General features: G+C 37.4%; 2 protein-coding genes across 2 annotated transcripts; one reads left to right on the top strand and one right to left on the bottom strand.

The window, feature by feature from the left end:
* Positions 1-3,993: 3,993 nt before the first annotated feature.
* On the top strand, positions 3,994-10,235 carry LOC147868484 (protein DETOXIFICATION 46, chloroplastic-like). Its single transcript, XM_087319748.1, has 14 exons — positions 3,994-4,654; positions 5,584-5,678; positions 6,094-6,202; positions 6,446-6,501; positions 7,476-7,531; positions 8,094-8,232; positions 8,315-8,449; positions 8,528-8,596; positions 8,689-8,799; positions 8,892-9,020; positions 9,141-9,218; positions 9,410-9,481; positions 9,563-9,625; positions 9,749-10,235. Exons 1-14 carry the CDS (start codon positions 4,024-4,026, stop codon positions 9,833-9,835), a joined length of 1,830 nt encoding a protein of 609 aa, XP_087175874.1. The 5' UTR covers positions 3,994-4,023; the 3' UTR covers positions 9,836-10,235.
* Positions 10,236-10,516: 281 nt separating this feature from the next.
* On the bottom strand, positions 10,517-13,080 carry LOC147868483 (pentatricopeptide repeat-containing protein At3g09650, chloroplastic-like). Its single transcript, XM_087319741.1, has 2 exons — positions 10,641-13,080; positions 10,517-10,530 (listed from the first exon to the last, which is right to left on the bottom strand). Exon 1 carries the CDS (start codon positions 13,048-13,050, stop codon positions 10,723-10,725), a length of 2,328 nt encoding a protein of 775 aa, XP_087175867.1. The 5' UTR covers positions 13,051-13,080; the 3' UTR covers positions 10,517-10,530; positions 10,641-10,722.
* Between the last annotated feature and the right edge of the window lie 881 nt (positions 13,081-13,961).

Here is a 13,961-nt window from a genome sequence, read left to right as displayed (position 1 = left end):
GTTTTCTTATGTCTAACTAGGTTTGCACTGTTTTAATATCGATTAAGTTATTTTATATCCTTTAATATATTTGGGATTCTGTTCTTTGGGTGTTTTACTATGAGCTCATGTCTTTGTCTTGGTCAATGTTCAATTTCTTGCCCTCATTTACCTTCTAGTCAACAACATGAGTAGGAATTGTCAATCACTCCTAAGCTACTAACAAAGGTACTAATTACTCATGTGAACCATAAATCACTCTTTCACTAAGTTTTACTCAATTAAAGAGCTCACTCATTTACATAAAAACTTGAGAAAGACACTTAGACAAGTTAAGAGACAATAAAATACACAACAAATAACCAAGCTTCAATGAAATGAATGATTCATCATTATAATACAAGAGGACTAGCATGACGCTTCAAATAAAGCATTTAGCACTAATCTTATGAGAAATACAAAGCAAAGCTTTAGCCTGAAGTATGTAAACATGACGAAGAAGTGAGAAAAATAAATTAAATGTCTTCTATACTATTCTTAAGCCTCTTTCATACTGATATAGCCATAAGTCTCTTTTATTCTAGTTCTAACTGTTGATCTTTATTTCATCACATTATGTCTTCGGGTTTATGTTTCAATGAGAATGTTGTTAGTAAGGTGTGGGAATCAAAAAATATTGCAAGTACTTAACATATTGTTGACGTAGCATGCAAACGCTCATTATTTGCATCACATATTGGGATATGATTTGGAGTATGTTAGATAAGGTCAAGAAACGACGCTTGGAGGGAGAAATGATGGGAGAGAGGGTGAGGCATATGTCTTAGGCATAGGAATAGAATCGAGGATGTGGAAATTGGGGTGTTGGGGACAACCATGGATAAACATGGTTTGAGAGGGTGAGTTAGTTGGGCCATGGGTATGTGCACAAGGTGGTGAGGAGGGGGTTGGGATGCGCATGTAAGGCTACACCAAGGGTCTTATTGTAGCATTAGATATCTTCCACGAGCATTTGGGTTTGTAGTTGACAAAGGTGGTTTTTAGTGCATGATAGGGTCACACTTTTGAGTCCTTGATTAACATTCATTGGTATTAACATTTTTTGCATCTCTAATGTGTGGTTCAAAACTTTCTCTCATTGTTGGTGTAATGGTTCATTCTTGTAGACGAGATGAACAATAGTGGGATAAGTCGTATTTGTGGAAGCATCAAAGTTGGAATTTGGGCATCCATTAAGGAAATTTTGAATTGCTTAAAGATGCGAATTGTGGATTGGATGTCAAGATCAAGGATTTTGAAACATTAAACCCTAAACCCATTTCGTTTGTTCAATCGTATATGGAATGCATAATGACAATGTTTCAATATCACTAGTATTTATTACCAATTATTAGGAATACTTTCAGTTTATCTCTAGTGAATTGCTTGGATTCATTGATTGTTTAATGAGTATAATATTTGTATTGACCATGAATATTATAAAACCTAGCGAATTGAAGTATTATAGATGTGAGGTTCATGTTTGATGGTTGACCTAATTTAATGTATGGATCATGGTTGAGAAAGGTAGAATGAAATGGGTTTGATTGTGCATATTACATGACCAAGAGGGCATCCATTAAGGAAATTTTGAATTGCTTAAAGATGCGAATTGTGGATTGGATGTCAAGATCAAGGATTTTGAAACATTAAACCCTAAACCCATTTCGTTTGTTCAATCGTATATGGAATGCATAATGACAATGTTTCAATATCACTAGTATTTATTACCAATTATTAGGAATACTTTCAGTTTATCTCTAGTGAATTGCTTGGATTCATTGATTGTTTAATGAGTATAATATTTGTATTGACCATGAATATTATAAAACCTAGCGAATTGAAGTATTATAGATGTGAGGTTCATGTTTGATGGTTGACCTAATTTAATGTATGGATCATGGTTGAGAAAGGTAGAATGAAATGGGTTTGATTGTGCATATTACATGACCAAGAGGGCATCCATTAAGGAAATTTTGAATTGCTTAAAGATGCGAATTGTGGATTGGATGTCAAGATCAAGGATTTTGAAACATTAAACCCTAAACCCATTTCGTTTGTTCAATCGTATATGGAATGCATAATGACAATGTTTCAATATCACTAGTATTTATTACCAATTATTAGGAATACTTTCAGTTTATCTCTAGTGAATTGCTTGGATTCATTGATTGTTTAATGAGTATAATATTTGTATTGACCATGAATATTATAAAACCTAGCGAATTGAAGTATTATAGATGTGAGGTTCATGTTTGATGGTTGACCTAATTTAATGTATGGATCATGGTTGAGAAAGGTAGAATGAAATGGGTTTGATTGTGCATATTACATGACCAAGAGGGGATGGTAGGACAAAGGAATGATATATTGCTCAGTCAATTCTCCAAAACTCTCGTTTTTTATGTTTCTTGAAATGGTCTTACTCAAACAAGTAGGTTATCAACACCAAGGTCATTGGTTCAAATTCTCGCTTCCATACTTCAATCAATAAATCAATCTATATATATCCATTCTCCTAATGGCCATATGACATTGAAATATCGAACTAATGAGCCCATGATGGTCTCTAAACATTGATGTAATCATCTCAATAATGGCATTATCGCATCTTTCTCTCTCTATTGTCGCCACATCTTCCTCGTTTTGGTTACTAAAAGAAAAATGCATTGGTTTTGCTATGAGGTAGGCATATCTTATAGCTCACAAAAATACATAGTAATAAGTCATCATTGATATATTTACTATATTTTCATGATCAAGCAAGTGAAATATAAAGACATAACTTATGAGTGGATGATTGTTAGATATGTGTGTGTGTGTGTGTGTGTATGTAGAGTTTGTGAGGGAGATGGATGTGACATGTTTGGAATACTTAGAAGGAATCAACGAGAAACGACATAATACTTTGTCTACTAACATGTAATGATAAGAGAATCGGGTAAGTAGAGATGATGAAAACTTTTAATAACAATGACATTGCTTTTTGCATTATTAAGAAAAAGTCCCTATCCTTTTGCGAACATGATCCTATGGTTCCGTGCTCACTTTTGAGCCACTTTAAAACGCAAGGAACAAACTAATAATATAACAATATGATGTTAACCTCCTAAACCGTAACATCGATGCTTATGATTTCGTCTACATGTCGTCGGGTAACAATAATTTAATACGATACGCCAATTCATAAATTGCGCACTGGTGAAATGTCTTGATGGGGAGAGCCCTCCCCCGATGGTGAGGATAGCTCACTCTTTTGAAAGGCCCCCCCATCCATAATAACCATGCTTTCTTCATTTAATTGTTTTTGTTTTTGGCTTCGCGAGTAAGTTTCTTAAACCTAATGCAAAACCGCAACCACGACATTGACGATTAGACAACACACGTGACACACACACACACACACACATGTCGATCAAGCATTGTTCGTAGAAAAGGAAGTGTTGAGAACTGGGAATGGGGGAAAGCAAACATTAGCGTTGTCCCTCGACTCTCTCACTACAACAACAACTAACACCACCACCACCACCACTATTGCTGTGACTACTATTACTACATACCACATACTACATACTAATGCTACAACAACAACAACAACAACAACTCACCGAGGGATGAATGAATGGAATGAATTGAAGACAACTATTACTACATACTACTGCTACTACAACAACAACAACTCGCCCTCGAGGGATGAATGAATTGAAGACAGCGAAAAGAAGGAGAGATGTATGAATGAAAATGCGGACACGTACTATTTGGGGTCTTGAATCTTCCTTCCAAAAAGGAAGACCCCCCCCAAATACATACATAGTAGCAGCCAGCCATGCATGTCCCACCAATTTCCAATCCAAGTTTTTGTTTTGGAGTCCCGAGTTCGAATCTGGGCCCGCCCAATCTTCTGTTCTGATGCCTCTCTTTGTTCTGAATTGCAGCCATAGCTTTGTTTTAGCTTCCAAATTACTTCCCTCCCCCCCCTCCTCCTCCTCCTCTTGCCTGTCTGTCATGGAAACCTTCGTCTTCAGACACTCTCTCGTCGCAGAAGAATATGGCTCCACGATTCCACCTCATCCCCTGTCGTGCACAAGGCGTTCTACGCTCCACCGCCGTTATCTTGGCTTCTTACCTTCATCACCTCTCAGATCGTCCATTGCTGTAATAAACAGAAACAGAAACAGAAACCCTCAGCGAAAGCATCTCAAGCTTCATCTTCAATGGAGGTCATGTGCTTCTTCCTCTCTTCCTCCTCCCCCCTCCTCTCATTCTTCAACTGATGTTAATGTGGTGAAATCGATCAAAAGAACGGACAGTGATATGTTGATAAATAGCATTATTGAGCAAGAAGTTGTGGTATCAGAAGAAGTTGGAGATCTTGTAGAAGAAGCGTTGTCATCATCTTCTTCGTCCTCGTTGGATCAAGATCTTCTTCTTAAGGAAGGCAGAGTGGAATGCGAACAAATAAATGAGAGATTGGATTTCTTGGAAGGTGATGAAGAGAAAAACATTCTTCAACAAATGATTGATATAGTTAAGTTCGCAGGACCCGCCCTTGGCATATGGTTGTCTGGACCCCTGATGAGCTTAATTGATACTGCCGTTGTGGGAAATAGTAGCTCTTTGGAGCTTGCAGCTCTAGGTATGTAAAAAGCTTTGTTTCATCAGTAGTGATTTGAAAACAGTTTCTTTTCTTATCCTCGTCCTATTCATAAGTAGTTATATGTGCAGAGATGTTCATTTGTTTTGTTTCGTAAGTAGTTGTGTAAAAAGCTCCATTTTTAAAAACTTGGTTTTATTCATAAGTAGCTACTAATAAAGTTAATTTTTTAATTTGCTTTGATTCATGAGTAGTTATGTAAAAGCGTTTTAATTTTCTTTGATTTCTTTGAACTTACATTATTACTTCTTAAGTAGTTTTGCAAAAAAGCTTTTACTTGCGTTGACTTATATGAAGTTATGGAAAAGGATTTTAACTCTCTCACTTTAAATATTTCACAATACAATCTTAGTAGCGTTTAACGTGGTTCATATGAAGCTTGATCTCTGGAGTAGTCTTTTAACTTGCATTACATCAGAAGAAGTTTGGTGCGAGCTTTTACCTTGCATTAGTTCAGAAGAAGTTTAAATGTATTTTAATTAGGCATTACTGCATAAGAAGGTTTAGCAGCTTTGAACTTGGCAGTAGTTCAGATGATCTTTTCGTTGCTATTAACGTGCATTATTTCACAAGAAACAATGTAAAAAGCAGCACTTTAACTTGCTTGGATTCACATAAGTAGTTATGTAAACAGCTTTAAATTTGCACCACTTAACAGGAGGTTTGTGAGGTGTTTAACCAACATTAATGAACATAAAGTTTTTGCAGTCGCAAAAGTTTCCCCTCTTGTTCCCCACATGAGAAAGTTGGTTAGGCGCTGTATGCTCTGTCTTCCCTATGGGAACTCATAATGTTAGGTTCTAATCTGCATTTTGGGCAGTTGAAGGCATCTTTTATATTCTGGCTATATCTTAATTATTACTGATCTTCTCGACTTTTTTGGGGTATGTCTATATTGTGTAACCTCACAGGTCCAGGGACAGTCTTCTGTGATCAGTTGGGCTATGTGTTCATGTTTCTTTCGGTTGCAACTTCTAATTTGATTGCTACTTCCCTTGCTAAAAAGGTATCCTTAAAGATAGTTTTGTGCTCATAAAAATAAATAGTATCCTAGCTATGTTTGCAACAGTATAATGCATGATTCATGGTTAACTTTTCTTTATTCTTAGAAATCATGATGCTGATGCCTGCAGCAGTAATTTTGAGCTTTTTGCTGTACAATTTTGAACTCATGATGATGACACCGGATGCAAATAAGTAGTTTTGAAAAGCTCCATTGTTTCGTTAGCATATCTTAAGAGTTGTATATTGCAGGTTTCATCCTACATAGTAATGCAATTGCTCTGTTCTTATTGTACAATTCCCCTGGGGAGGGAGTAAAACCAAGGTCTTTGTTGCTCCTTTTGGACACAGTAGACTTTTAAGATGGTGCTCTCTTAGGATCTCATTGATGGTATAATGACTCTTCATTGTTTTCTTAGGATGAGAAGAGAGCGGCTCGGCATTTGTCTCAGCTCCTTTTTGTTGCTTTGGCCTGTGGAACCATAATGTTTGTCTCTACATTGTCATTTGCCCAACCTCTTCTAAAAGGTAATTTAAATATTATTTTTTGGCCTGCCCAAAGGGTATATATAGACCATCAACAAGGAAACATTTCTTGAAGTAGCTTTTAATGATTATCTGAAGAAAATAGTAAATGACTTGAAATTCATTGCCTTGATCTAGATAGTGTGGTCTTGATAGAAAGGAGTGTGGGGCAAGAAACCTTCAAATTTGATTGTGGATCTGATGTAGCTTGACAGCCCTCTAATATTTTGGTCCATTCATGTGCAGGGTTTGTGGGACCTGAAAACGTGGCGTTAACTCCATCAGCTTGTGCCTATGTCAAGGTATGTAATCGATCCTGTTGAAACAGGAGGAGATATATGTCTTGGATATCATTGGGTGACATACCTGACCCTTGACATTTCAAATTGAAAGATGCATGACCTCTTTATTTGTTTGTGTTTTTCTTCCTAATAGTTAGTTTATCCAGGTTTAAGGTTTAGTGCATCAGATTTTATTAGTTAATGGCTGTCAGGACATCTTTGGCCTTAGTGTACTATGTGGATATACAAGTATAGTTCAGACTCCACACAGAGGATGAGACGAGGTTGCATTTTGACTACATGGCACCCCAAATCTTCCCATCTGAAAGAGCTTTTAGTTTCTGGTTTATAAAGAAAATAAACAAATAAGGATGCCAGTTTTCTGATAGCTAGGTAAATGGACTTTTGGCTTTTTGAAGCAAGTAGGTTTCCAAATAGAGATATAAGTGCTTAAAGTGAGAATACAAAGAGCAAGCATTTCTGAATAGGTAAGCAAATGTCCCAGAGAGAAGACTCCGAAGGTCAGATCATTAATTTCATACAAAGTTTGTCTAACTTCCAGTACATTGTAATAAACAAATGACGTCCTTTTGAATATTTATGCTGGACTCTTGGCTTGTTGGAATGAAGCATATTTCCCTTGTAGCTTATGTTTCCCTCATCATGCCAAGTAATTTTTCTCCGTAGTTGAATAGCAGATGTAACAGCCAAATCACTAGAATGTTGATGTATTCAGTTCTTCCACATGTTCTTCTCATGAATTTTCTGAGCAGCATCTCCCTCTACAAATCCATTTCCAGAGATTTTGATTACTTCAGTATAGACTCCAACATGTTAAATTGAGAAATTGTAATCCCCAGACTGTAATTTATGTTTCCAACTTTACCTCACACTGCTGCATTGCTGAAGTTTGGATATTAGAACTGAAAAAATATTTATTTCAGTTACATAATACAGAAATGGGGTCTTTTAATATGTATTGATATTTTTTACAGATTAGGGGCTTGGCATGGCCTGCTGTCCTAGTTGGCATGGTTGCGCAGAGTGCAAGGTATATTACCAGTCTATTGTAAATATTATGACTGTTTCACCAAAATTGACGATATTTTGTTTTAAAATATTATGCTAAAGCAACGTAATAATTTGAAGAGCTGGTGGTTGGTTCAGTGGTTTGGATTGTTGACCAGTAATAATGTGGTCTGGAGTTCAAGTTTCGCACCTCATTAAGAGAAAATGACCTGACCTATGAGTGCTCCTCTGAATCCGTTTCTCCCAATTTGATGAATAGTGTGTAGAAAGTATTGTAAGTAAGATTCTAGTCCCTCCCAAAATTAGGTGCACCTTAGGTGTCTAGTTAACTATAAAATTGCAAGCTCTCGAGGAATCATTCAAAATTACAAGCACCATCAAAAGTTTTTAACATTAGTTTGAAAAATAATCTGATCTGTGAATGTGGTTATAGTAAGTTGAAGAAAAGCTGATTGTCAGTTATTCTTATATGGTTCTATACTTCGAGTATAATACTTATGTGTGTGTGTGTGTGTATATATATATGTATGTATGTATGTATGTATATATGGTCCTCCATTGCACATGTACCCACATCCCAACAGCCTTGGCATGCAGGACTCGTGGAATCCATTAAAAGTTTTGGCTGTGGCAAGCTTTGCGAATTTGTTTGGTGATATTGTTCTTTGCAGCATTTTGGGATATGGTATTGCTGGTGCTGCCTGGGCAACCATGGCTTCTCAGGTATTAATAAACATCCCGATTCCTCGCTATTTATTTCACAAGCAACTCCAATGAAGAATTGCTGAACAATGTTGAGTTGCAGTATATTGGTGGTTTTTTAATGCTCAAGTCACTTGCAAAAAAAGGATACAGTCTTAATCTTTGTATTCCATCTGCAAAAGAGCTATTCCATATGATTGAAATAGCTGCTCCAGTTCTTTTGACAATGCTTTCAAAGGTGAATCATCCTTCATCAGTTTGATTGTCTTACATTCTTGCTATATTCCATAACCCAGAAAAAACTCTGATGCTGCAGGTATCTTTCTATGCATTTATAACATTCCTTTCCACGTCCTTAGGAGCAGTTACTCTAGGTGCTCATCAGGTACATTTTCCACCATCATAACCTTCTACACTAATCGGTTTTTAAGTATGGAATCTGTTCAGAGTTCGTGCTTCAAATTAATTATGCTACAGGTAATGATTGGAATATATTCAACGTGTACTGTTTCTGGGGAACCATTATGTCAAACTGCTCAATCCTTCATGCCTGGGCTAATCCAAGGGGTAAATCCCAACATGGAAAAGGTGAGGTTAAATGTACATGGATAAATACTTATTGATAGTTTTGTACTGATTCCAATTGGATAAGTAATGCTACTTTATCCAATGATTTGCAGGCAAAAATGTTGCTGAAGTCACTTCTTTTGATTGGTGCTGTGTGTGGAGTTACTCTGGGCTGCTTTGCAATTTGTTTCCCTTGGGTTTTTCCTCAAGTTTTCACCAGTGATATTGCAATCATTAGTCAGGTTTGCAAAGTTTAATCTAACACTAGCAAGTTTTAGAGGTGCATTGGCACAAATGCCTGAAGATTTCAGTCTTTAAATTCCAAGAGCATATAGTTGATATGGTGAATTGATATCTTTCAGATGCGAGCAGTCACTGTACCCTTTATATTTGCTCTTGTCATAACGCCACCTTTGTTGGCTCTCGAGGGGACACTTCTGGTAAACTTATGATTTTCTTATTCTTGATTCTGATAATAAGGACGTTTTTACTCAAAGATGTGCTTTAAAAAAATGGTGCTAGCCTTGAATCTTAAAGCATAGCAACTGTGACACTATGATGCGTAGCAGGGAACCTCACCATTCTTCTTGACCTTAAATTAATGCTTAATTGTGCTATTGTTGTTTTTTAGGCAGGTCGAGACTTGGCATTTCTAAGTGTAAGTATGGCATCTTGCTTCATAGCTGGTTCTGCATTGCTAATAGTAAGTGAATGAATGAACTTAAAGCTCATTTTGTGTATAGGTTTGAATCATGTTGTAACCAAATACACCCTTTGTTTGTAGACATTAAAGAACATGGGTTTTGGACTTATTGGGTTTTGGTGGACTTTGGCTGGCTTCCAAACAGTATGTTTACATCTCTATTCTATTAAGGAAAACCACTGGTGTGGTGTCCTAATTTGACCTGTCTTCATAATGCATTTACATACAATGGACGATGACCTAACCCCACCTTTCATATATTTACAGGCTCGATTTGTGGCTTCCTACACACGTTTGCAGTCTGAGAGAAGTGTATTAAAAGATTGGAGGCATCCTAGAGAACAGCTCGTCTGATTTATCTCTTACGTGTTGGCAATTTTCACTCACTCGGGTATATTTAGCCTTTGCTTCAGAGTTGATGGTCCTATGAAGTTCGTCAGTGTAACCATACCATTCTTGACGGTTCTGTCTTTTAAACATATGATGTTAGAACTGGATGATACTGTGGAAAAAGCACTTGGCCCTGTATTTATATTGAGATACATTTCCATGTCACAATTTGGAGCAATTTCCAAAATGCAAAGGCTCTTTGTAACATTTTTAATTTGGATACAAAAAATATAAGGTGTTGGCTGCAAGGGCTTACACAACAAATGAAAATGCTTTGGCTGCATGTTGCCAAAACTATTAAGAAGATGGAAGATTGAGAATGTAGTAATTTATTTTGCTTCACCATTGATGGTGGGTGGTTGTTTGTTACTTTCATTGCATACACTAGTGATATCAAGCAATTGATCTTTCATCTGTTATACAAAGACTTACATTAAGACAAGTTTTTATTGTTCCCTAATGAATGGTTATATGTTATAAGTCTGTTTTGAATAACATTAGTAACATACTTTACAATATTTACTTCCAAATTTGAACACTTTCAAAAGTATTCTGGCTCAGTTGATGGGGGTTAACAATGCTCTGATGACTTACAATACCTGTTTAGAAAAGTCTAGATACTCTAACTGCACAGGCGTAAACCTACGAGCTTGTCAAGGCTAGGGTTCCTTGCTCATGGGTTTACCTTAAAGAAGTTTAGATTAGGGTGTGGTGTACCTTGATCATATATAAGTTTTTACTTCGTCAAATTTCCAATCCCATTAAAGACGTTGATATTTACAAATTGTTGCACTGCATTTAAATGGTTCTTGTAAAAATGAATAGCACAGCTTATAGCATATCAAAGCAACTCATATTGGTAGCCCAACCCAAGCCTTGAATGCATTAACATGCGCTCTCCGTTCTTGTGACATGCCACCCCTTTGTTGTGAACGATGTTTACTCGTATATAATGTCTTGTGTAAGTTCCCATACATGTCCTTATATTTCTCCTTGTCAACCCACATACTTCTCTCCTCCAATTTAGAGATAACGTCCATTGCATTCTTGAAGTAACCATATTTAACGAAAATAGCAAGAAATCCATTGAGCAATTCCTCAGTGAGTTGCATTGGCCTGGCCCCATCAATGGGAGAAAGCTTGTCTTTGATTTCCACCCAAAGCAAGACTATTTCATTTGTTTTATTGCCCATGAGAATATATCCACTTAGCAAGAATACATAGGTATTAGCATCAACATCAATCCCCAATTGCTTCATTGTTTTCACGATTGCCTTTGCATCAGACACATGTTTTCCTTTACAAAATACTTGAATTGTTCGATTCCAATGATGACGTTCCGTCTTGAGGGGAGGGTCACGAGCAGAAGTATTAAGTAGTTTGAGCATCATGTATGGCTGATCGTGCTTTTCAAAAAATGCCAAAAGCTTATCCAAGATTGGTTGTAGAGGGGTAACACCCCGGCATTTCATTTTCCTGAAAATGCGTTGAGTTGAATCATAATCTTGTATGAGGTTATATGCATCGATTATTGAAACATAGGATCCAATATCAAGCAAATGCCCAACCTGACATGCATCTTGCAATACAGCCTCAGCCTTCACGGGCTGAGGTAGCTTACAATATGCCTTTACAAGCATGCCATAGCACATACTATCGGCCGGTGTATTCTCAATAGCCATTGCTTCTAACATACACTTAATCTGATCTCTGAGTCCAAGTTTGAGGGAACCCTCTATGGCCAAACCACAAGAAATATATTTGGAGTTTCCAGTTCGATAAAGTTGTGCAACAAACTTTGCAGCATTGACAACCTTGTTCTTCAGTAAGAAGCCCTTTAATAAAAGGGTATATGTCTCAGCACATGGAGGCTCCAAAAATGCTTTCCATTCTCGGATAGAGTCATGTATCTCATTGCAAATTTCTTCTCTCTTTGGAGTATTTCCTCTACCATTGTCATCCTGTCTTACAGTATCAACATATTCTTTGGTTTTCCCTGTCCATGAAAGGACAACCTCTGCAGCTATGTCTAACTGCCCGATGTTAATGCAAGATGAGAGCAAGCAATTGAGTGTGGCTCGGTCTGGAACTTTCTGTGCTTGCTTCATTCGAACCAACACTTTGCAAAGATTATCAACCCGGCCGCCCTTTTCATAGGCTTTCATTAACGCACAGAAACAAGCATTATTGGGTGAAAGAGAAAAGTGGCGCATTTGCTCAATGACTTCCTCAGCTTTTTCAGCATCATCAAGGGAGGCACATGCTCTCAAAGCAACAACAAATGCCTCGGTGTCAGGCTTAACCAATAAAAAACGATCTACTTGGTCATCAATGAGTTTCTCTACTTTCTCCAAATTGTTAAGTGTAGGATCATATGCACATGAAGCAACTAGTGCTTCAGAATCACTCTTAACTGATGGAAGACGGCCCATTTTATTTACAACCTTCTCTTCTTTCCCAGGTAAAATATTTCCCATTTTGTAACCTATTTTCTCTACCTTTTCGGGCTTAACTGATTGCTCCTCCTTCGATTTTGAAAAACATGATTTAGAAGTATGATTACTACAATACCGACAAATTTCCAGAAAAACCCTAATTGTGTAAATTGCACCACGAGTATTCTGAGCCCACATTTCAAGCAAAGACTTCCAAAATGACAATGACGGGTAGTGATGCTTTTGCAACACTAGCCTAAATGCATTTGCAGATAAATCAAACATGGCCATCTTAGCATAAGCCATGGAAAGAGAAGCAAGGACCTTTCCGTCAACACACTCAATCCTTTCTTCTTTATTGAGTCTAGATATCACCTTATGTGCTCGAAGAAGGCATAATTCATCCTCCGAGGACGCGAACAAGGAGAGACAATGAGTGATGAGATGGGGGTTTTGTGCGGACAAATCGACCCCTGCTCTTTGAAGCCGCTGCAGCGAGCGCCATATCTGATCTGTGTCATTTTCTTGAAGAGATGTCTCGAGTCTGTGGGTGAGGGCTTTGGGGTCGATCATGAACAGAGGCTGCTCTGTGTAAATTTCGGAAGCAGGGGAAAAGGAAGAGATGATACGGAGGGGGAAGATAAAGGTTACCTCAGAGACCTCTGCTTGACGTGATGGTGGAAAGCATGGGGATGGGGGGCTGCTGCTGAGGAACGCCCTCCATGGCCTTCGGGCAAGCAGCATTCTATTCTCTTTCTGTCTTCTCTGTCTCTCTGTCTCTGTCTCTGTCTATGTCAAAAACCTCTCACCCAAAACCTCTCACCATGTAGAGAGTCTTCCACCAAAAACCGCTCACCATGTAGAGAGCCTTGAGAAGATCCATGAGCAGCAGTTTGTGTGAATAACAATATCTAGTATAACATTCGTTTTCCTACGTTGGAAAACGAATGCGAATATTATTCAAACATTCTTGTGTTTTTTTTCCCCCATTCTTTTAATGTTTTTTTTTTGTTTTTTTTCCATTTTTAGGCTTATTTACCTCATAATAATAAATAGGTAATCCATCGACCATAAGTATGGTATTTATCATTCTTTGAGGGTGTTTTTCTTGCCCGAATTATTGAAACATTCACGAATGCGAATGCGAATGTACGTATGGTTCATACTATGGACTACACATATAGTAAGCAAGTCCTTGCTTTATGGTCAAGTTCCTATTGACCTCCTTCCTAGATGACAAGCAAATGTATGGGTCGCTCTCGAGTAGAGTAACTATCATTGTCTCGTAATTATTTGTGTTTGTGGGACTTGGAGATCGAAGGATCCTTGGTGCAATTGGTTAGCGTACATTACAAAATTCTAACATCGATCCAAAAGTAAAGAACCAAATAATATAATTTTGTCGAGGATCATGTATATATACTTGGTGAAACAGATTAAGTGAGATACATGTGCGTTATGTATATGTAGTATGTGCATGGGCGCGCGCGCGTGTGTGTGTGTGTGTTTGCGTGCATGTGACTTAGACAAACCGAAAATTATACATCAGAACAACATATTTTATGTATTAAGTCCATTTTAGAATACTTTGACTTTTCTCCAAAAAAAAACGCTACTTCGCATTAGTTAGCAAATAGAATACAATAGAGTTTACT

Source organism: Azolla caroliniana, unplaced genomic scaffold (assembly GCF_043228905.1).
Source record: "Azolla caroliniana isolate FFs.n. ecotype wild unplaced genomic scaffold, voAzoCaro1.0.p SCAF_1, whole genome shotgun sequence".
NCBI lineage: Eukaryota > Viridiplantae > Streptophyta > Polypodiopsida > Salviniales > Salviniaceae > Azolla > Azolla caroliniana.
This window is presented reverse-complemented; position numbering and strand designations above follow the sequence as displayed.